General features: G+C 50.9%; 1 protein-coding gene across 6 annotated transcripts; it reads left to right on the top strand.

Annotated features, from left to right (window-relative positions):
- Positions 1-328: 328 nt before the first annotated feature.
- On the top strand, positions 329-22,365 carry SMG9 (SMG9 nonsense mediated mRNA decay factor). 6 transcript variants are annotated; one of them, XM_064293761.1, is made up of 14 exons: positions 329-571; positions 5,598-5,753; positions 8,041-8,115; positions 8,207-8,474; positions 8,577-8,674; positions 10,104-10,216; positions 13,437-13,548; positions 16,379-16,474; positions 16,867-16,952; positions 18,347-18,453; positions 19,144-19,290; positions 20,007-20,135; positions 20,479-20,623; positions 21,852-22,365. In XM_064293761.1, the coding sequence occupies exons 2-14, from the start codon at positions 5,604-5,606 to the stop codon at positions 21,928-21,930; spliced, it is 1,605 nt and encodes a 534-aa protein (XP_064149831.1). In that variant the 5' UTR covers positions 329-571; positions 5,598-5,603; the 3' UTR covers positions 21,931-22,365. The 6 variants fall into 6 exon arrangements, with proteins under 6 accessions (XP_064149831.1, XP_064149834.1, XP_064149835.1 ...); XM_064293763.1 differs by having other exon boundaries at positions 331-571; positions 19,144-19,251; XM_064293762.1 differs by lacking the exon at positions 329-571 and adding an exon at positions 652-729.
- Positions 22,366-22,474: the final 109 nt, after the last annotated feature.

Raw genomic sequence — 22,474 nt, 5'->3', positions numbered from 1 at the left:
GATCCCCTGGCTGCCTCCCTCCACAGAACAAGCGGGATCTTTTCCAGGGCACACGTCAGGTCTGATTCATTCCTGTGTTCTCAGTACACAGCCGCACAGGACCCTGAAATCTTCCCTGCTGCCCCACCCCACTGCATCTCGCCAACATCGCTGACAGGGCGGGACTCGAACCCGAAATCTTCGAAGTCTCCTCTCTCTTCTCCGTGACCCGTCCACCACCAACCCCCGCCCAGCGAAGTGCATGCGCACTGAGGCCGCCTCATCCACGCATGCTCCGCTTGACGCTCACGCTCGTTCTCTCGCGCCCAGCCCGCAGCGCATGCGCACGGCCGTCCGTCCGCGGGACCAGACCTCAGTTTGGCCCCGCGATACCATCTGTTCCTCTCCCTCTTTCGGGCCGGCCTTCCGTGGGTGCCACTTCCGGGAGGCCGGTTCTGGAGCGCCGGCTGCTAGCTTGCTCCTTCTCTCTCCCACGCTTCCGGCCCCCCAACGCCGTATACCGGCCGCACCTCCTCGTCCCCTTTACCACCTTCTACAACGCGCCCCAGCAACCATTCAACTGCCGCCCTAGGTAAGGAGACCGCGAGCCCTCAGGAGGCGCGCGCACCGTCGGGGGCGGGGCACGTCATCGAGGCCCCGCCCCCGCTCCCTCCCTCGACCGTTAAATCGTCGCTCGGACGCCCCAGCGGGTGTGAGGAATTGAGAAGGGAGCAGGGGTCACACTGTCCGGTACCGACATGGCGGAGGGGCGGGGCGGGAGGCAAATAAACAATGTGTAAATAAAAACCTCAGTTCTGAGAGTACCCTTGAGAGGCCTGTAAACTGGCCGAAATGTACTGGGGAGAGCCCTCCTATAATGTGCAAAGAGAATGTTAAGTTCTGGCGGTACCCTGATAATGCGTCTTGTAGCCAGACCCTTAAATATTGGGAGGTCCTCCAACTGGTGTGTAAATAGAAACTTGAGGGGTTTCCCACAGATGCCTGTAAGCAATTGACTAACTACTGGCGAAGACCCTGAATAATAATAATAATAGGAAAAGCCCTATTAAAAAAAAAAAAAAAAAAAAAACCACTGTCATCGAGTTGATCCTACAGGACATGGCAGAATTGCCCCATACGGTTTCCAAAGTTGTAATCTTTATGGAGGGGCCTTGGTGGTGCAGTGGTTAAGCGTTTGGCTGCTGACCAAAAGATCGGCAGTTCGAATCCACTAACCCCTACTTGTCTGGTCTTCTGCTATTAGTGTTCAGTGCATCGAATCTGTTCTTGAGATGGTCTTGAAATTCAGGTGACATGTACTCAAGGTCCTATTTTGGTTCTCCTAGACTTGTTTTAATCTTCTTCAGCTTGCGCATGAGCAATTGATGGTCTGATCTGTAGTTGGCCTCTGGCCTTGTTTTGACTGATAGTATTGAGCTTTTCTACAGTCTATTTCCACAGAAAGAGTGGATTTGATTCCTGTGTTTTCCATGTGGTGAGGTCCGCATGCACAGTCGGCACTTATGTCCTTGAAAAAAGGTTTTTGCAATGAGGAAGTTGTTGGCCTTGTAAAATTCTGTCATGAGATCTCTGGAGTCCTTTCTATCCTAAGGGTGTATTTTCCAACTAAGTGTTCTTCTTTGTTTCCAGTTTTGCATCCCAGTTACCAGTCATTATCGATGCATCTTAATTGCATGTTGATCAATTTGAGACAGCACAAGGTGGTAAAAATCTTCATTTTTCTTCAGCTTTGGCATTGGTGCTTGGTGCGTAAATTGGAATCACAGTCCTTTTAACTCGTCTTCCTTGTAGGTGTGCGGATATCTTCCTCTCACCAACAGCGGTGCACTTCAGGATAGATCTTGAAATGCCCTTCTTGGCAATGAATGCAACGCCATTCCTCTTCACGTTGTCATTCCTGGCAGAGTAGAACACATGATTGTCTGACTCAAAATGGCCAATACTGGTCCATTGGAGCTCAGTGATGCATAGGTTATCCATCTTTATGTGTTCCTTTTCATTTCTGCCCAGTCCCAATTCATACCCAATACATTCCATGTTGTGATTATTAATGGGGGTTTGCAGGTGTTATTGTCATTTTGAGTTGTGCCACAAGAGCAAATGAAGGTCTTAAAAGCTTGGCCCCATCTACATCGTTAAGGTCGACTGTCCTTTGAGTGGAAACCCTGATGGCATAGTGGTTAAGTGCTGTGGCTGCTAACCAGAAGGTCCACAGTTTGAATCCACCAGGTGCTCTTTGGAAACCCAATGGGGCAGCTCTGCTCTGTCCTGTAGGGTCGCTATGAGTGGGATTCGACTCGACGGCAATGATTTTTTTGTTTGTTTGTTTAATCTTTATGAAAGCAGACTACCACATCTTTGTCCCAGGTAGCCATTGATGGGTTCGAACCGCCAACCTTTCAGTTAGCAGCGGAGCATTTTGACCATTGTGCCACCAGGGCTCCAGGGCCTTTAAATATATGCTTAAGTACATAAGGGGCTGTAGAAAAAAGTGTAGACTCTTAAGTTTTTTTTTTTTTTTTGGGTGGAGGAGTTCCTCCTTGGGTTGGGCATAAATATAGAGTTAGAAATTGGGGAAGTCTTCCCAAATAATTTACAAATAGGCACTTAGATTCTGGGAGATCCCCATAGGGCATGTGTGAAGAGATGTTTAAGAACTGAGGACGTCCCCCAAAGAATGTGTAACTAGGCTTGTAATTTCTGACGGGGTCACCATAGGAGTCCTCTAAACAGACAGTGAAGTAGACTGGCTTTGTGAGTTTTGGGGGAATCCCCAAAAGCCTATAAATAGCATTAGGGGGTTCCCAAATTATGTGTATGTAGCCCATAGGGGTATAGATAAAGCCAGATACTATGGAAGTATCTCTGTGGGGCAGTTATACTCCACCCTATAGGGTTGCTGTGAGTCAAAATCTACTTTATGGCAATGGGTTTGATTTTTTGGTTTTTGGATACTTATTTGCAAGGGACAAGGATCCTCACAGCTATGTAAACAGACACTTAAGTGCTGGGACAGAATCCCCACTGAGGCATGAAAACAGACACTTAAACACTAGGGAGATCTCCAGAATAATGTGTAAACAGACACTTAATTGCAAGGGAGGAAGTGTTCCATAGTTGGTGGGGGGTTCAGTCTCAGGGACTGTAAACAGTCATTTAGGTGATGACTGAATCACTTTTCATAAGTATTTGTAAACAGGCCTTTGTCCTCCTCTCTCTAGGAAGACAAAGTCTTGAACCCAGTTTGTGGCTGGGCAAGAGGTCACACCAGTGAGAAAGGAGCTAGACAAGTCCCTTCCTGGGTATCGAGATTACCCCTGCATCCTGTAAACAGACACTTAAGTGTTAGAGAAAGTATTTCTCACAGGGACTTGTTAATGTACTAAGGTGAGGGTAGGAGATTCATAGAGTGATTTAACAGGAGCTGTGAGTCGGTTGTTGTTGTGTTTGTGAGTCAAAATCGACTCAACAGCAATGGGTTTGGTCTGGTGACGCAGCGGTTAAGAGTTTGGCAGCTAACGAAAAGGTGGGCAGTTCAAATCCACAAGCCACTCCTTGGAAACCTTATGGGGCAGTTATACACTTGTCCTATAGGTTGCTATGAGTAGAAACTGACTAGATGGCAGTGGGTTTGATTTAGTTTTAAGAACTAAGCAGGGCTCAGCAAATTTTTTCTGTAAAAGGCCAGAGAGTAACTGCTTTAGGCTGTGCAGGCTATACTGTCTCTTGTCACAACTCTGCCATTGTATCAAGAAGGCAGCCATAGACAGTTTGTAAATTGATGGGTGTGGCTATGTTCCAGTAAAACTTTACTTACAATAATGGGCCAGGCAAGATTTGTCCCATAGGCTGGTAGTTTGCCAACTCTGACCCCTGGGCATGAACAGGTGGCCCCATAAACCCATTGTCAGAATTGACTCATAGCAAACTGTCTTGGTTATCTGGTGCTTCTATAACAGAAATACCACAAGTGGATGGCTTTAACAAAGAGAAATTTATTCTGTCACAGTTTAGGAGGCTAGACATCTGAATTCAAGGCGCCAGCTCCAAAGGAAGGCTTTCTCTCTCTGTCTGCTCTGGGGGAAGGTTCTTGTCATCAGTCTTCCCCTGGTCTAGGAGCTTCGCAGCACAGGGACCCTAGGTCCAAAGGACGCACTCTGTTCTTGGCTCTGCTTTTTTTGTGGTAGTAGATCCCCATGTCTATCTGCTCACTTGTCTTTTATATCTCAAAAAGAAGGCATTGATTCAAGATACAACCCAGTCTTGTAGATTGAGTCCTACCTTATTAACATAACTGTGTCTGATCCTGCCTCATTAACATCGTAGAGGTAGGATCTACAACACATAGGAAAATCACATCAGATGACAAAATGGTGGACAACCACACAATACTGGAAATCATGGCGTAGCCACGTTGACATGCGTTTTGGGGGGATACAATTTAATCCATAGCACGACCCTGTAGGACAAAGTAGAACTGTCCCATAGGGTTCCCCAGGCTGTAATCTTTACAGAAGCAGACTGCTACATCTTTCTCCCATGGGTTCGAACTGCCGACCTTTCAGTTAGCAGCCAAGTGCTTAACAACTATGCCACCAGGGCTCTTCGGATGGCCCCACAGAGTACTGCAAAGAGATAGTTATTACTCAGAGACTCCCCTACAATCATGTGTAAACAGCTGGGGGAACTCTTCCTGGGGATCTGTAAACAGATACTTAAAGGGTGGGGAATGGGTTGTATAGGTAGATATACATTTTATGACATCTTAAATAGGATAATTTAAGCACTGGTGGACCTTGAAATAAAGTGAAATTCAGAGTGAGGGTTAGCAGACCGTCAGGAATAGAAAGTAAACACGCTGAAATGTAGACAAACGTTTGTGTAGTGACAAGCTAAAAGTAGATCCTTGAATGCTGGAACCTCACTCCCCCATCCCCACATACGTGAATAATGGATAAGCAAATGTCATGTTACTGATTTGTAAGGAAATGCCTTACTGTATTTTGGGAAAGAGAATGTCCCATTTTTATGTGAACTTGCCCATATGAATTATATCTATGTTGGGGCAAAGTGATTAATAGTTAGGAATAGTTTGGCCTGCAAGTAAAAGAAATGTATTTGGTTTTCACTGCCCCCAGAGGTAAGCAATTCAGAGTTCATATGGGACCCCCCAAACCGTATATCTTTCTACTGTATCTGTCTTCTATTAAATTGCTTCACAGTCCAAAAGGGCTACGTGCATTCTAGCCTCTACACCCACATTCTAGGCAGCCAGGAGGAAGAAGGGGCAAAGGCTCCCTGGAAAGGAAGGTTTCTAAGAGCTGCCAAACCACACTTCTGGTTTCATACCATCGGCCAGAAAGAACCTAGTCAAGGAGCTATGCCTAACTGTAAGCACGGCTGGGAAATGAGTTCTGCATAGCCACGTACCCAGCTAGGGACTGAGGGTTCTGTTTCTCTGGAAGTGAAGAATGGATATGGGGAACCACATCCACAGGGCTCTCTTCTGAAAGGAAGTGTCTCATGTAGCCCACCGTAAGCCAAGGAAAGCAGGAGAGATGTCTCTTCATCCTGGAATCCCCTCATTCTCTCTATAGGTGACCATGTCAGAGTCTGGGCACAGTCAGCCTGGGCTTTACGGGATAGAGCGGCGGCGACGATGGAAGGAGCCTGGCCCTGGCGGCCCCCAGAATCTATCTGGGCCTGGTGGTCGGGAGAGGGACTACATTGCACCGTGGGAGAGGGAGAGACGGGTGAGTGTCTGGGTCCAGTGGCAGTGTCCATTCATCCATTCATTCCACAGATACTCATTGTGTACCTGTCAGGTGCCAGGCACTAATCTGGATGCTGGGAATAGATCTGTGAACAAAACCAACTGCCCTCATGGAGTAAGAGGACAGAGAGTGGTAAAGGGGCTGTTTTAGATGAAATGGATGGGGAAGGCCTCCCTGAATAGGTGACTTTTGAGCAGAGACCTGAAGGAGTGGGGGAGAATAAGCTGTGCCAAAATCTGAGTGAAAAGCATTCTAGACAGAAAGAACAAGTGCAGGTGGCATGTTTCTAGTGTGTTCTAGAAGTAGCCAGGAGGCGGTTGTGGCTGCTATGGATGAAGAAGGAGGGAAAGGGATAGGAGATGAGGTCCAAGGTGTAACTGGGACCAGATCACTGATGCAGGGCCTTGTAGGCTTTGGAAAAAACTTTGGGTTGCACTCTGAGTGAGCTTGACATTGGAGAGTGAGCAGAGAGGTGCCATAGCTCATGTTTTAAAGAGTTGTGTAATAACAGCAACTGTTTGTATTGATTGCGCATACTGCATGCTTGCACTGTGCTAAGTGTAGTACATCTTTTGGAAATTCTTGAACCCTCACAGCAGCTACTTCATGATGTTGAACCTGTGATAGATCTGATTTCAGCCTCAGAGGTGAAGGGACTTGCCCAGAGTCACAGAGTCCATAGGCTAGAACCCAGGCCCGGCTGAATCTCAGGAACAGCACCATTCTGCTTGCTGTAGAGAGGGTGTCCTGGTCTTGGAATCGGGGGCCATGGTTTGGGTCTAGGCCTTGCTTTGCTCTGCTCATGTGCTTAGGTGACCCACTGCTGGAGTTTGCCTGCCTCTGAGAACTGTTTCAAGGGTGGAAGAACATTACAGTTGCGACCAGTTTCTGGGCCCTAAAACTATGCAACACGAAGAACGATTTACCTAGCACAGTGAGCTAGACTCTTGCTTGTTTCTTCTCTTGGGTCACAGCGTAAGTGAGAATGCAGCCTCTCTTTCCACACACATCCTTGTGGGGAAATGTTATCATTTTTCTACATCTCCAGTCCCTGTACAAGCAACTCCCAAATCCCTGTCTTTGTCTCTGACTTTGCCTCTGAGCTCTGGCAGCCTCCTCACTTGGCCATAGGTTTCTCACATCCTCCATGTTCCCTGGCCTGCTGACCTCAGCATCTTCCCACCATTTCTCCTCTTCCTTCCTATACCAATGACAGCTACATCATCCCGGATGCCTCTTTCCCCTGCGCCCCTCTCACCCACCCCTAGGCAGGCACCAAATGGCTGCAATTCTACCTCCTGAGTGTATCTCTGATCTCACAGCCTCGGTCCTAGGTATCATCCAATCCATGCTGGACCTTCGCACCTGTCTCTGTCCCTGGCGGCCTGGAAGCGCACAGCCTCTTCTCCTCCAGGTCTTCCCCCAGCCCCAACTTGTCTTCTTTCCAAAGCATTTTCACATCATCCTTTGGTTTGTTCTTCATTAGAAGCCAGTGAAGTAAGCAGGGTTTCAGTAGGTAACCCCAATATATAGGTGAAGAAGCTGAGGCCCAGTGAGGAATAAAGACTCCCCCAGGGTTACTGAAGGAATAGAAGAAGGCCCAGGACTCAAACTCGGGTCTCTCCCCTGTCAAGCAGATTAGGGATGAGTCAGAGGAGGCGTGAAGAGACAAGATTTGGGAATAAGTCTGTCAGCTTGGCTAGAGTGATAGAGGGGCTGAGAGGAGAGGAGAGGTGACGAGGATAGCACATGCTACCAGCAGCTCTTAGTTAGTGAGTGCCTGCTCTGTGTGTCCCTTTCATCCTGAAAATAGTCCTGTGAAGAAATTCCTATTCCCATTTTGATGAGGAAACTGAGGCTTAAGTGAGGGTGGTTTCTTATCCAAGTTCATGCAGCCAACAAGAGGCTGAGCAAGGTTTAAACCCAGACCTGTCTAGCTTGAGAGCTCTAACTGCTTCCACCTGGGCTTGCTGTCTAGCAGAGGCAGCTCGATGGAGTGGTTGAGAGCATGGTTCCAGAGCCAGATTGCCTGGGTTCAAATTCAGGCTCCATACTTATTGGCTGTGTGATTTTGGAGAAGCCACTTAACCTCTCTGTTCCTCAATTTCCTCATTTGGAAGATGGGAATAATAGTACCTACCTCATAGGGTTGTTGGTAGGGTTGAGGGGGTTAATACATGAAGGTGTTCAGAATAGTGCTGGCACATGCAAATGTCCAGGAGAGTCCGGGGAGTCATTCTTGAGTAACTACCCTCCCTCACCACAGGATGGCAGCGAAGAGACAGGAGCTTCGGTCATGCAGAAAACCCCCATCATCCTCTCAAAACCTCCAGCAGAGCGGGTGAGCAGGGAAGACCCTTCAGAAGGAGGGAGGCAGGGAGGGATTAGGGCAGGGACCTTTCCCACTGACTGGAACCTACTTGCCTCCATAGTCAAAGCAGCCACCACCGCCAACCCCAGCCCCTGCTGCCCCGCCTGCCCCGGCCCCTCTGGAGAAGCCCATTGTCCTCATGAAGCCACGGGAGGAGGGGAAGGGGCCTACGGCCAGTACAGGCGCCTCTACCCCCGAGGGCACTGCCCCACCACCCCCTGCAGCCCCTGCACCACCCAAGGGAGAGAAGGAAGGGCAGAGACCCACACAGCCTGTGTACCAGATCCAGAACCGGGGCATGGGCACTGCCGCGCCAGCGGCCATGGACCGTGAGTTGGGGCTAGGCACAAATGGGTGGGAGCTGGCACTCCCTCACGCATAAACCCTTACCCTTACCGTGTCCTCTCTCTCCTGCTTTCTCCCATCTCCAGCTGTCGTGGGCCAGGCCAAACTATTGCCCCCAGAGCGCATGAAGCACAGCATCAAGTTGGTGGATGACCAGATGAACTGGTGCGACAGTGCCATTGAGGTACCGGGGGTGCCTCCCTGCTGAGCTTCCCCAGGTCTCATATCCTCAGCCCCTACCTCCAGCCGCTTGGTAGGCAACACCAGCCTGGACAGCTTTCAGGGAATTGCAGCAGTGAGAGGGGGTAGAATCAGAAAGTTCTCACCTAGCGAGGGCTGAATTTCAGTGGCTTATGCCAGCTTAGCCGTGCTGGTTGTTAAAATACTGGAATACTTTGATGCTGGCTGTCAAAGAGGTGCTCCCACTGCCACCCCATGTGTCCTGGGATCTCCTGCACCGTCCCACGCAGGGGGCCTGCTGCACTCAGCTCCAGTACTCCTACCCTTTCTGAGTGTTCAGAACTATACCAGTGTTAACGATTTTGAATGTTACTCCCCAGAGGTTCCTCCACTTCCCTCCCAGTGGCCCTCACTCTAGTTCAGACTTCACTCTCCTGGACCTTCGTACCTGCCTCCAGTCTCCCAGTCTTCATTTTCCCACCTCTGCTGTCACCCCTGCTCAACTCAACACCCTGCCCAATAGCCTGGACTCAGGACCACCTGCAGACCCGCTGTTACCTGGCCCCATCTTATCTCTACCTCCACTTTCACATGGATGTCACCTAGGAAGCTTTAAAAAAAAAAAAAGGCCGATACTTAGGCCGTACCCGTCGGCATTGTCCTGTAGAACTCTGCAATGATGAAAATGTTCTATATTTGGGCTATCCAATATGGCGACCATATTGAACAGTATAGCCCTAGATATTCTAATTTAACGTGTCTAGGGTTTTTTTTTTTTTTAGGGTTGTACTCAAGAGTTGCTTTTTTTCTTTCTTTTTTTTTTAAGTCTCCATGTGATTCTAAGGGGGGCAGCCACAGTTGAAGACATAGATGTGTCTTTCTGGAGGAGAGTGTTGTTTGCCCTCTGGTGGTGAAAAGTTAGCAGAGGTGGTGGCCCAGAGGTGAAGGTCAGGAATTTCCAGAAGGGCTCCAAATCCCACAGACGAGAGCCAGGACAGACTGATCTCCCCTTCCAATACTCCACTCCCTTTCTCATGCTTCCCATGTTTTCCCAACCTGCCTAAAGCCAAAAAGCCTCCCAGCGTTCAGTCACTGGGTCCTTTCTTCTCTGACACCCTTCCACTCACCGTTTCTTCCCAAAAGAAAAAAAGGCCAGGCTTTTTTTTCCCTCTGTGTTACAACCATACTGAAGTCCTTTCAACTTCTTGACCACACCAGGCTCTTTCCTACTTCAGAATCCTCACAGCTGCAGTTCTCTGTGCCAGGAACATTCTACACACTGCTATCACCACCATGTAAACACACAGGGTCTTTGCCCAGTTGAGGGTACTAGGGCTTTAGAAGTTTTTCTTGAGGTGGGCGAGCCACAAAGATCCCTCCACCCCCAGCAGCTGACATGTTTGACAAAGATACATCCCCACATCTTCCCACAGTACCTGTTGGATCAGACGGATGTGTTGGTGGTTGGTGTCCTGGGCCTCCAGGGGACGGGCAAGTCCATGGTCATGTCATTGTTGTCAGCCAACACGCCAGAGGAGGACCAGAGGTGAGGGGCACATCAGATGTTTGTGGAAGGCCAAGATGGAGGCCGTCACCGCCACCTGGGTAGGGGAGGGGTAGGCCTGGGGATTGTAATGGTTTTACTTAGGGACGTTGGGAAGTTGCTTCCTCTCCCTGGGCCTCAATGCCTTTATCAGATGACGATGATTATGGACTGGACCAAATCTGTGTAGCTCCCATTTTGTTCCTTCCTTCCTCCCTTACCCAGGAAATGACACAGAGCACAGCTAGGAAGTGGGATGATGCAGTCATTAAGGCTTTGGGTTGAAGCCCACCTCAGTCTGGCCCTGCTGCTCACCAGCTGGTTGACCTTGTGCAGATCACTTCACCTTCCAATATCCCACTTCCTCACCTAAAAGTGGGTTTTGGGAGGATGAAATAAGATCGGGTAGGCAAAAAGTTAACAAGCACCTGGCACACAGCACAGGCTCGAAGGATGGTGGATGACATGGCCTGGGAGATAGAGTGGGGAAGGAGAGCTAGATGCAGGGAGCTGGGTTCTAGCCAGCCCCTGATGTGTCACTTTAGGAGAATGGCTTTACCTCTCTGGGCCACGGAGGATTGTTCAGGAAGATTTCCTGGCCTGAACAACATTCTCAAGTGAAGACGTGGCGTGACCATGAAGATAAAGGGTGGAGGCTACTGTAAATAAAGGGTTTTGAGGAAAGTAGAGCTTCAAACAGATGACCCAAAGCTAGGGACAAAGAAGGAAAAAGGCAGGGATTAGGGAGTGGGGTAGATAAGCAATCTAAGGGAGAATCAAAGTGGGGGATGAGAAGGGGCAGTAGTGACTTGGGGTTGTAAGAACAGAGATTCATTTATGTTATCTCCAAAAAATAGGGGTTTCTTTCTTTTATAAAGTAGGAGATATTACTCCAGATTCCACGGATGGGCCCTGGGGACCATGAACCCCTTAACAGTATGTGCAGAATTTTGCCCACATCTGCGGTCAGGCTGTTCTTCAGTAGTTTTCACCAGATCTCTGAGGGGGCTGATGGAGACCTAGAAAAGGTTGAGAACCACTGTTGAGAGCAAGTACATCCACTGGAACTGGGTTCCGAGGTTTTTCCACCTTTGGTGGACTACCTGCTTCCTTCTTAGGTCGGTTCTCCTCTCTGCTCACTAATGGCTTTAGCTCAACTTGGCTCCACTTGGCAATAATATTCATTTCACCTTCTACCCACAACTAGCAAAATTTACCTCTGACTCTGGGTTCAGATTCCTGAGATAGCATCCTATTGGCCAGCTTGTCTTTTTGAGCCATCTCAGCCTCTGGTATGGTGGCCTTTGGTGCTAACACTTGTCATCAAGTCCTATCGGTTTTACCTCCTAATTTATAATTTGTCTGCTTCTCACCCCCTCTACTCCCGCTTCCCTGGTCCAAGCCACTTGCATCTCCCTAGAGGACGCTAAAAGCCCCTAACTGGTCTCCCTGTGTTTAGTTCAATTCGGCAAGTACTTATTGAGTGCCTACTGTATGCCATGCACTGTTCTAGGTGTTGGGGATACAGCAGTAAATAAAGCTGACAAAAATCTTTGTCCTCATGGAGATTTCATTAAAAAAGACAGAGTAAGCAAAATAAATGTATTTGGTATGTTAAAAAAGGGTTAACACAAGGGAGGAGGTTATAGGGAGGCAGTTGTGGGACCGGGGTACAGTTTTAAGAAGGGTGGTCAGGAAAAGCCTTGCTAAGGGGGACATTTGAGAAAAAGCAGACTTGAAGGAAGTAAGCATTCCAGTCCGAGGGATTGGCAGGCTCAGCACCTCTGAGTCAGGAACTCGCCTGGCATGTGTGCAGAATAGCTCAGAAGCTGAGTAGCTGGAGCAGCATGAGCAAGGGGAATCACAGGAGATGAGGTCAGAGAGGCAGAGAGAGGCCCAGTAGTACTCGTAGGCCATTGTCCACTCTTTCCAGCCTGCAGTCCTTGCCACATTGTAGCAAGAGGAAACTTTTTAAAACCAAAATCTGATCTGATCACTCATCTGTGTAAATCTCTTCAGTGGCTTCTCCAGGCTCATAGGCCAAAGCTCTCCTCCTTACTGTGCCCCACAAGGGCCTGCGTGGCCTCTTCTTGCCACTTCCCCTCTTCCTGAAGTATTCTTCCTCTGCTTCTGTCCTCACACACACTTGCCCTTGCATAATTAACTCTGTTTTTCTCTTTCGCCCTCAGCATTGTTATTCCTCTCTTCGGGGCAGCCCTCCCCAGCCCCACACACTAAGTCATCCCCACTCAATGCACTACTTACCGCTCCTTCTAGTACCCACAGTTACTGATTTACGTTTATTCATAAGCTAGACCAGAAGCTTCGTGGGAGCAGAGACTTTGTCTAGTTCCCTGCTGTATTCCTTGGTATCTGGCACACAGGAGGTCTTCAGTACCTCTGTGTTTAAGTGGGAGTCTGCCTGCTCTTTGTCAGACAACACAAAGCATCTCAGAGAGGTAGGAATTTCCCTTTGAGAGGTAGAGACTTTTGTCCTGATTTTACAGATTGAAAGAAGTAAAATCGAATTTGTCCAGATTGTTAGGTAAAAATCCACTTATCCCATTCATGGGGTGACCAAGCTGAGCTAAGTGATTTAGAGCAAGGCCCAGCCCTACCTGCTTTGCCCTCATGTCCACAGCACCCAGCACAGGTAGAAATGAGGGAGACTTCCTGATGGGGAGGAGTTGGGAACCAAGACACCAGACTACCTCTAACCGTGGGGGTATTCAGTGCTGTATCCCCAGTGCCTGGCATAGAGCAGGTACACTTGGTAATTAATAGCTAACAGTAATATACCACTATCTGTCAGGCACTTTTCTAAGGTTTTTACATGTATTAACCTCACAGTAACCCTAGAGGCTTGGTACTGTTGTTACCCTCATTTTACAAGTGAGGAAACCGAGGAGAAAGAGGTTAAGGACCTTGCCAAATACTATGCAACCCGGAAGAGGCAGGGCTGGGATTTGAACCTCAGCAGTCTGGGAGTCCTTGCTCTTAAACGCCTCCGTCTACTGACTTTGTTAAATGAACTAACAAATCTGCTAATAAGTAGGAGTGAAGTCATATGGTACAAAACATGGCCTCCCCAGACAGCAGGGGCATCGGATGGAAGGCTTTGTGGGCAGGCAGGGAACCTGGCCTCACATAATCACTTCACAAGGTCACGTTCTGGAGACATCAGAGGTACCTCTCATGTACCCCGACTCCCTCCTCTCCTCAGGGCGTATGTTTTCCGGGCCCAGAGCGCTGAAATGAAGGAACGAGGGGGCAACCAAACCAGTGGCATCGACTTCTTCATTACACAAGAACGGATCGTTTTCCTGGACACACAGGTGCCAGCCCTCACCTGCCCCATCCTGCTGCATGGCTCATCTACCCCCATCCCTGAATGCTTTCAAACCAGAACCCTGCCTGGGTTCCATGTCGTTTCAGCCAAGCCACAGGCATGCCGGGTGCCTTTGGGCAAGTTGCCCTGAGTCTCCTCTTGTCAAGTTTTGTGTCCCTCCCAACCAGCTTCTACCTAGTAGCCTAAAGAACTTTCTGGCACAGTGGTTAAAAGTATGGGCCCTGGAGCTAAGCTGTCTGTATTCAGATCCTGCCCTTAGATCTTACTATCTGGGTGGCTTTGTATAAGCTTTAATCCCTGTAGATCTCAGTTTCTTCAATTCTAAATGGGAATGATAACTGTACTCAATTTCATAGGGTAGTTGTAAGGAATCAGCGAAACAATCCAGGCAGTCTTGCCACAGGACCAGACATGTGCTTAGCCCCCAGGCTCGTCACTACTGTTCCACCTGAGCTACCATGCGTTCGTTGACTGGCAGCTTTCCTCACCTTCTTTGCTCTCAGGCAAAGTCTGTGTTTCTCATGCTGGCATTCAGAGCCTGTGAGGGCTTGACGCCTTCAGACTCTTCTAGCCTCCCCCTCTGCAGTGTGCTCACCAGCCCCACCACCACACATGCACCAAAGGCCTCGCATAGTCTCTCCCCTCTGGGCTTTCCACGTCCCCTTCCCTCTACCTGGCACTACCTACGAGCCGTCTGACCTTGACCAAGTTACTTAACATTTCCACTCCTCAATTTTCTTTTCTGTAAAATGGGGGAAGCAGTATTGCCCACTTCCTAGGGTTTTTGTGAGTTTCAATCAGTTAATACAAGGAAAGGCTTTTTGACAGCACCCAACACATCAAAAAAAAAAAAAAAAAAACCAAACCCACTGCCATCAAGTCAGTTCTGACTCATAGCGACCCTATAGGGCAGAGTAGAACTGCCCTGTTGTATTTCTTAAGGAGCAGCTGGTGAATTCGAACTGCCAACCTTTTGGTTAGCCGCCGAGCTCTTAACCACTATGCCACCAGAGCTCCAAACTTGTTACCATCAAGTGGATTCCAACTCATAGCGACCCTACAGGGCAGAGTAGAACTGCCCCATAGAGTTTCCAAGGAGTGGCTGATGGATTTGAACTGCTGACCTTTTGGTTAGCAGCTATAGCTCTTAACTACTGCGCCACCAGGGCTAATACTCTTAGCTGTTAGTACCATTATTATTAGAACACACTTTTTCTCCTTGCTTTTTTGCCTATTTAATGCTTTCTCCAAGGAGCCCTGGTGGTGCAGTGGTTAAGCACTGAGCTGCTAACTGAAAGGTTGGCAGTTCAAACCCACCAGTGGGAGAAAAGACCCAGTGATCTGCTCCCATAAAAATTACAGCCTTGGAAATGCTAAACAGCAGTTCTACTCCGTCCTGCAGGGTTGCTGTGAGTCAGAATCAACTTGAGAGCAACGGGTTTTAAGGAGCCCTGGTGGTGCAGTGGTTAAGCACTCAGTTGCTAACTGAAAGGGTAGTTTGAACCCATCATCCGCTCCACGAGAGAAAGACCTGGTGATCTGTTTCTGTAAAGATTACAGCCTTGGAAACACTATGGGGCAGTTTTACTCTGTCCTGTAGGGTCGCTAGGAGTCAGAATTAACTTGACAGAAACAGGTTTAATGCTGCTCCTCCCCAAACATGCAGCTGGGATGTCACCTACTCCTGGCAGCCTTCCCCTCCTCTGAGCGTCCACTGTTCCTGTGTCTTAGTGCTGTGCACGGCTCCCTCTCCACCTGCCTAGAGTGCTTTAGGTGAGGAGCCCTGGCTCTGTTGTTTGGACTGGGGTACAGGCCTGGCCCATAGTCAGTGCTCAGCCAATGTTGGTAGAACAGAGGGATTCTGGTCACTGGGCATTGATGACACAAGAGTGAAAAACATTCTACAAATATGGTGCCAGGCCGTGTGCAGGGGCCACCAGGACCTCAAGCCAGATTGAACACACTGCGAGCTGGGTCATGGGCCTGTGGAGCAGAACAGAAGTTAGCAAACCAGAGTAGAACAGAACACTGACTACGTTTGGTGTTTTAGAAAGTGAGCGGTCTAAAAGAAGCCTCTTCTAAAAGAAGCCTCGTGCAATAAGAACTCAACAGACTATCAAGCTAATTTAGCTCTTGTAGTCTAAATTCTGAGCCCTGGTGGTACAGTGTTTAAGAGTTTGGCTGTTAACCAAAAGGTCAGCAGTTGGAATTCACCAGCTCCTCCTTGGAAGCTCTGTGGGGCAGCTCTACTCTGTCATATAGGGTCGCTATAAGTCAGAATCAACTCAACGGCAATAGTTTTGGTTTTTTCAGTCTTTAAATTCAGGGCTCCTTTAAGAGAAGTTTGGTGAGCTCACCACTGAGTCTTTTCCATCCACTGATGTGATTTTTAAAACCTCCCCAATTTTCACACCATTGTTTTTTGACCCAAGTAATTATCTTAACAAAGTTTTGAAAGTATTTCAAACAACTAACAACACAAAGGGTTTCTAAGTGCATGACTCATTCACATAAATGTTATTAAATTTATTGGCATGAAGTGATTTTTCCTCTTTGGCCATGAAGCACTCGAGAGCAGCGCTGACTGTTTGAAAGAGTTGGGGAAAGTGTCTGCTTTGAAACTTTTTTCTTGAGCCTCACAGAGTCTTGCTGGCTAGCACTGTACTAATGAGAAGCTGCCCGCTTGTGTTTCTGGCCTTTTTTTGTCCGGAGGAGTGGCAGTGTACTTCCCTTCAACACGTGGAACTTGGGTAATCAAGACCCCTAGGATCCCGTCCCCCCAGCTTCCCTGACACCCTCTCCTCTTGCTTGCATAGCCCATCCTGAGCCCCTCCATCTTGGACCATCTCATCAACAATGACCGCAAACTGCCTCCAGAGTACAACCTTCCCCACACCTATGTTGAGATGCAGGTGAGATCCCCCCCTCCCTGCCCCAGGAGATCTGTGATGGTGAGATAGATAGGGTTGACCTGGTTTCTGCTTCATAAAAGCCTGGATGCCCCAAGGGCTGTAGGGTGAGGAGGCATGGAGAGTCACCTGGTTCCGCCCCTGGCTCGGCCCCTCAGGAGAGTCACTCCTACCACACTCTCTTCAAGCCTCTGTACCACCCGTGTAGAATGGAGTGGTGATTCCTACCTTGCAGGATTTCAGGACGGCCCATATGGAAAGTGCTTAGCACAGTGCCAGGCGCACAGTGGATGCGCAAAGGCTCTGTGGCCTGTGCTCTGCTGCCCCCTCAGCTGAGTCCTAGAATTCTGCAGAGGGGGCCCCCAACTCTGTTGTCACTTCCTGTCCACACTCAGTCACTGCAGATTGCCGCCTTCCTCTTCACTGTGTGCCACGTGGTGATTGTCGTCCAGGACTGGTTCACCGACCTCAGTCTGTACAGGTGAGGAGCTGCTGGAGGCAGGAGGGGGTGAGACAGGAGACAGTGCCCGAGGGTCTTGGAGCCATTGGCCTGAGGTCTCACAAGTCCTGTACAGCAGCCAGAGGGACCCTTTTAAAATGTAAGCCAGAGCAGCTCCGCATACCCTTTCCGCCCCCGCCCCCCCCCCCCCCCCCAAACACAAAGGCTTACAACCCTCCACTGACTTTGCACATTGCTTAGGACACAACCTAAAGTCCTTCCGTACTTGGCTTACATGATCCTGGTGATCAGTTCCTTGTCATCTCTGACATTGTCTCCCAACTCCTCCCTCACTTCCTTCTTGCAGCCACACTGGCCTCCTGGCTGCTCCTCACCCTGCCCAGAGCCTCTGCTCTCCTCACTGCTCAGCTGGAAACACTTCCCACGCTTCCCTGCCCTCGTGTCCTTCAAGCCGCCCTCAGACCTTCCCCGGCCATCTTCCATATCCCATTACTCCCCCACAACTCTGCTGCATTTTCCTTCACTGCCATTATCAGCCTCTAAAGTTTGTGTAATAGGATCTGTTCATGACCTGTCTCCCCCACTAGAATGTAAGCCTCAGGACGGCAGGGTTCCCAGCGCCTCACACAGTGCCTGGGACAGGGTAGCTAGTTAATACAAACTTGTTGGATGAACAGTAAGAGGAGCTGGCTGTTGTGGTCCTCAAAGCCTTGGCCATCTCCTCCAGGCGTGTGTGTCGCCGCCTTGGTCCCCTGGCAGGCGGGCAAGGAGAGGGAGTCAGGGCTTGGCAGAGATTCTGCCTGAGGCAGCCAGAGGCTCCGCAAGTGCCCCTCTACCAGGCTGACTCAGAACCTGGGGCCACAGTGGTTCCCCTTGGCCTCGGGCCCCGGTAGACCGATGGAGGAAGCCAGCAGCTTTGGGCACAGGGCCCAGGCAGAGGGAAAGAACAGGAGCTCACAGGGAGGGAAGAGCCGGAATCGAGGAAGCAGTTGGCTCCAAAGTCAGGCAGCCCTGGGTCTGAATCCCAGCCCTTATCAGGCGTGTGTCTTCCTTCTTCTCATTTCCTCAACAGCAAAACTATTTTGGGCAGGTTAAGTGAGTTAAAGACTTTAAAACATTCAGTATAGTATCTGGCACATAAGAAGTACTTGATAGATGGAATCTCACTGGTTTATGTTAGTAACCCTGGGGGTGGGGTGAGCTGTGGGTCTGACGGGCATTGGTAAAGACTTGCTGGGGCAGCCAGCTGTTGCGGCCAGATCTGAGTGACTTAATTCTGAAACACCCCTCCCACCACCGTTGTCCATTGGGATTTATTCATTCAACAGACATTTGGACCATCTATAGGGTTGCCAGATAGTGGGATCTCTGGGGTGCTAGTGCAGGTGTGACAAGGTCTCACCCCAAATCCCAAGGTTCCTCCAGACAGCAGAGATGGTGAAGCCCTCCACCCCATCCCCCAGCCACGAGTCCAGCAGTTCATCAGGCTCTGATGAAGGCACCGAGTACTACCCCCACCTGGGTGAGAGGCTTTCTGGGGGGCTGGCTGGGCGGGCAGGAGGAAGAAGGGGAAGGGAAGAGGGTGAGAAGCCAGGAACACTCTGGGGAGATGGGGAGGAAAGGGAGGGTGGGAAGCTGGGAGGAGTTCTCTTCTGAGAGTTGTGAGGAGGGAAGTCAAAAAGGATTAGGTGCCACTTCCTCTCAGGCTCCCATTCCCTCAGCCCAGCCCTGGCCCCTCAAGGTCTGGCCACCCGAGTTTGGGTCTGGCTCCGTGATTAGACTACACGTCTTTCAGGGTCACTGGCATCTCCCAGCCCGGGTTCAGGGAACGAGTGTTTAATATGAGTGGCCCCCGTCCACCCTGTTCTCCCTCCTCTACGTTTGGTTCCTCTGCCTGCCATGTCCTTTCTCGGCTGTGCTATTACACTTGTCTTTTGCAAAGTTCTAGTTCACTTATGATCCCACTGCAGGCTCTGGCCTCACTAAGCCCCTTGTGCTTCCTCCTGTCATACACCTGATCATGGGGGCCATGTGCCTTACCTCTCTTCCATCAGACTGGGGGCTCCTTGAGGGCAGAAACAGATCTGCCTGGTGCTAAGTGAAATTAGGTCCATGTTTACCCAGTGAGGGGTAAGGGCAAATCCTTGGGGTGAGATGGGGGGTCCTTGGGGCCTTGACCTGACCGGGGCCCCTTTCCCCCTCCCACCCTCAGTCTTCCTGCAGAACAAAGCTCGCCGAGAGGACTTCTGTCCCCGAAAGCTGCGGCAGATGCACCTGATGATTGACCAGCTCATGGCCCACTCCCACCTGCGTTACAAGGGTGAGGGTGTCCAGTCCCCCCAGACGCCGCGTTACAGGGGTGAGGGTGCCCAACCCCCCCCCCAGACACCGCGTTACAGGGGTGAGGGTGCCCAACCCCCCCAGGCGCCACGTTACAGGGGTGAGGGTGCCCAACCCCCCCAGATGCCACGTTATAGGAGTGAGGGTGCCCAACCCCCCCAGACACTGCGTTACAAAGGTGAGGCCCAACCACCCCCGACGCCGCATTACAGGGGTGAGGGTGCCCAAGCACCCCCCAGACACTGCGTTACAGGGGTGAGCGTGCCCAAGCACCCCCCAGACACTGCGTTACAGGGGTGAGGGTGCCCAGCCCCCCAGATGCTACGTTATAGGGGTAAGGGTGCCCAAGCACCCCCCAGATGCTGCGTTACAGGGGTGAGGGTGCCCAGACCCCCCCAGATGCCGCGTTACAAGAGTGAGGGTGCCCAAACTCCCCCAGATGCCGTGTTACAGGGGTGAGGGTGCCCAAAGCCCCCCCAGACGCCACGTTACAGGGGTGAGGGTGCCCAACCCCCTCCAGATGCCACGTCACAGGGGTGAGGGTGCCCAAACCCTCCCAGATGCCACGTTACAGGGGTGAGGGTGCCGAAACCCCCTCCGCCCGACACCACCCAGCAGCCTCCTAGCTCCTGACCCAGCCTGTGCACAGACCTCAGGGTAGCCTCCTGACCCCAGCTCAACCGTGCCCCCTCCCCACAACACAGTACGTGCAGGCTGACACGGTTTCTCCGGTAGGTACTCTATCCATGTTACAGTGCAACGTCTTCCCGGGGTTGCCACCTGACTTCCTGGACTCTGAGGTCAACCTGTTCCTTGTGCCTTTCATGGACAGTGAAGCAGAGAGTGAAAACCCACCAAGAGCAGGTGCAGTCACTTCTCAGGGGTATCTGATCCATAGAGAGGCAGATCCTTCCCTGGTCTGGGGTGACATGGACCCACTCTGGTCTGAGAGGAGACTGGGGCGGTCTTTGTCTGGGGGTGACGTGGACCTGCCCTGACCTAGGAGTGACATGGGTCACCCTGGTCTAAGAGAGTGTCCCCAAGACACTTAAACCCTTTCCTAGGAGCCTATTTCGGAGTCACACAAATACAGGGGGAGCTGGGCCAGGCCTTACCTCCGAGTACTCCCTGAACTCCAGAATACTGGTTGACTGGAGGAAGGCCCTCTCTAGTAGCCTGTCTCCTTACTCTCCCTGAAACTTTCCAGGACCTGGCTCCAGCCCGCTCTTCTCCCTGCTGCCTGGGTACCGTGGCCACCCCAGTTTCCAGTCCTTGGTGAGCAAGCTCCGGAGCCAGGTGATGTCCATGGCCCGGCCACAGCTGTCGCACACGATCCTCACCGAGAAGAACTGGTAAGAGTTCTTGATAGAGGAGTCAGTTCAGGTGTCCCACCCAGGTGCAGACAGAGGAGGGGTCTCCCAGAGATCTGTGTGACGCCAGTAAGGCCCTGCCCCTCTCTAGACCGAGTTTCCTTTTCTGGAACATTGGCAACTGCTGCCATCTTGTGAATAATTCTTCCATTCTGGCAACCTCCAGTCTTGAATTTCTCCTCATGATTAATGAGTGATTTGTGGGGAAGTTTAGGCTCAGAGAGGAAGTGACTTGTCCAGGGTCACAAAGGGAGGAAGTACCTGTGGTCAGGTGTGGTTTGATCATTAGAAGTAGGACCAGTCAGCGCAGGGAAGCTTATAGAAAGAACGTCTGTAGCTTAAGAAACTTCCTTATAAGAAGCTTATAGGGATACGTTCCGGGGGCAGAAAGCATAGCCTCACAGGAGACAGGAGCCAGCAAGCTGGCGGAGCCCCAGAAGCTGCACCTTCCAGCTCTCCCCAGCTTGCGTGACCTCGTCTTCCTCTCCTCTTTCCTCCCTCTCTGCCTGCTGGCATTCTCCACCTGGCTTTCGCACAACCCTACACCACTTCCCCATCCCCTACTCTATGTGACTGCCTATGTCCAGAACCCACAGCAGACGGATCCAGGGACATCTCATCTTATTTCCAAACTCCTACAAAAGAGAAATAGATCGGCCTCTGGCCTGGCTCCCCTGGGTCTCTTTGAGGTCAGCTTTGGCCAGAAGGGGCAAGGATGCAAATGACAGCAGGAAGCCACTCTGGTGAGCGCAGGGCAGGAATGGGCGGAGCAGGCTTTCAGTCCCAGTTCTGCTCCTCCCATTGACCTATCCAGGGCCCAGTGGGGAGGAGGAGAATTTGGGAGTGGAAGGTTGTACAGCAGCTGTTCACTGTTTCTCATCATCACAGGACTGTGGAGGAAGCTGGAGATAAGAGCCCCACCCACACAGGGTAGAGTGGGAGGGGTTTTGAACTTGGGGGTGGGAACCTGAGGTCTTAGTCCAAGCCCAGCACCTTCAGCTTTGCTTATCCTGGATGAAGTAAGAAAAGCAGAATTACCTCCCTTCACTGCCAGCATCTTAAGTCCCAGTTGTGGGGACTGGGCTCTGAGAGGCTCAGACCCACACCTCAGGTCAGACGCTGGGCCTCAGTTTCCTTACCTGTCCAGGGCAGGTGTCAGTTGGGGTGGGACCCGACCAGGGCAGTCCTGACTACTGACCTCTTCTCACAGGTTCCATTATGCTGCCCGGATCTGGGACGGGGTGAGGAAGTCCTCTGCCCTGGCAGAGTACAGCCGCCTGCTGGCCTGAGGCTGAAGGAGGAATGTCATGCAGGGAACTCCCTTCTGGGTCTCCAGGGGACAGCAAGGGAGCACACGTGTCCTCCCTTCAGCACGTGGAGAGTGGCAGCAGGTCTGAGGAACGAAGGCCACGGCTTCCTCAGCCTGAGACGTGAGGTGTCCAGGGCCAGGCCCACCTCAGTGGAGGATTGTTCAGGTGGCGACTTAGAGATCGCACCCCAGCCTGCAATGGGGCAGCACCTCCTGAGTCCCCCGCACAGGGACAGGCAGTGGGAGGAGCCTGAACGGTCATAGCAGGAAGCCCAAGCTCCACCTTGACCTCTCTCAGCAGGGGCAGCAGCTACAGCTCCCTTTTCCCTGACTCCAAGGAATACAGGGTGAGGCGGGGTCTGGAGGGCTCTTTCTTGGGACACATCTGGTGGTTCACATAAATACTGTCATGCGAGCTTGGTCTCCTACTCGTATTCCTCTCCACCCAGCATGCCGTCTTGGGAAGCAGGGCACATTTGGCACCCGGCTTTTGTGGTCAGGTTGCCCTCGCCGCCAGCTGGAGC

This window comes from Loxodonta africana, chromosome 11 (assembly GCF_030014295.1).
Source record: "Loxodonta africana isolate mLoxAfr1 chromosome 11, mLoxAfr1.hap2, whole genome shotgun sequence".
In the NCBI taxonomy this organism is placed as follows: Eukaryota; Metazoa; Chordata; class Mammalia; order Proboscidea; family Elephantidae; genus Loxodonta; species Loxodonta africana.
This window is presented reverse-complemented; position numbering and strand designations above follow the sequence as displayed.

Coding starts and splice junctions, on each gene's coding strand:
- SMG9 (XM_064293761.1), top strand. CDS start 5,604: ATGTCAGAGTCTGGGCACAGTCAGCCTGGGCTTTACGGGATAGAGCGG. Junction 8,475..8,576: donor CGCGCCAGCGGCCATGGACC/GTGAGTTGGGGC, acceptor TCCCATCTCCAG/CTGTCGTGGGCCAGGCCAAA. Junction 19,291..20,006: donor CCAGACGCCGCGTTACAGGG/GTGAGGGTGCCC, acceptor TTTCTCCGGTAG/GTACTCTATCCATGTTACAG.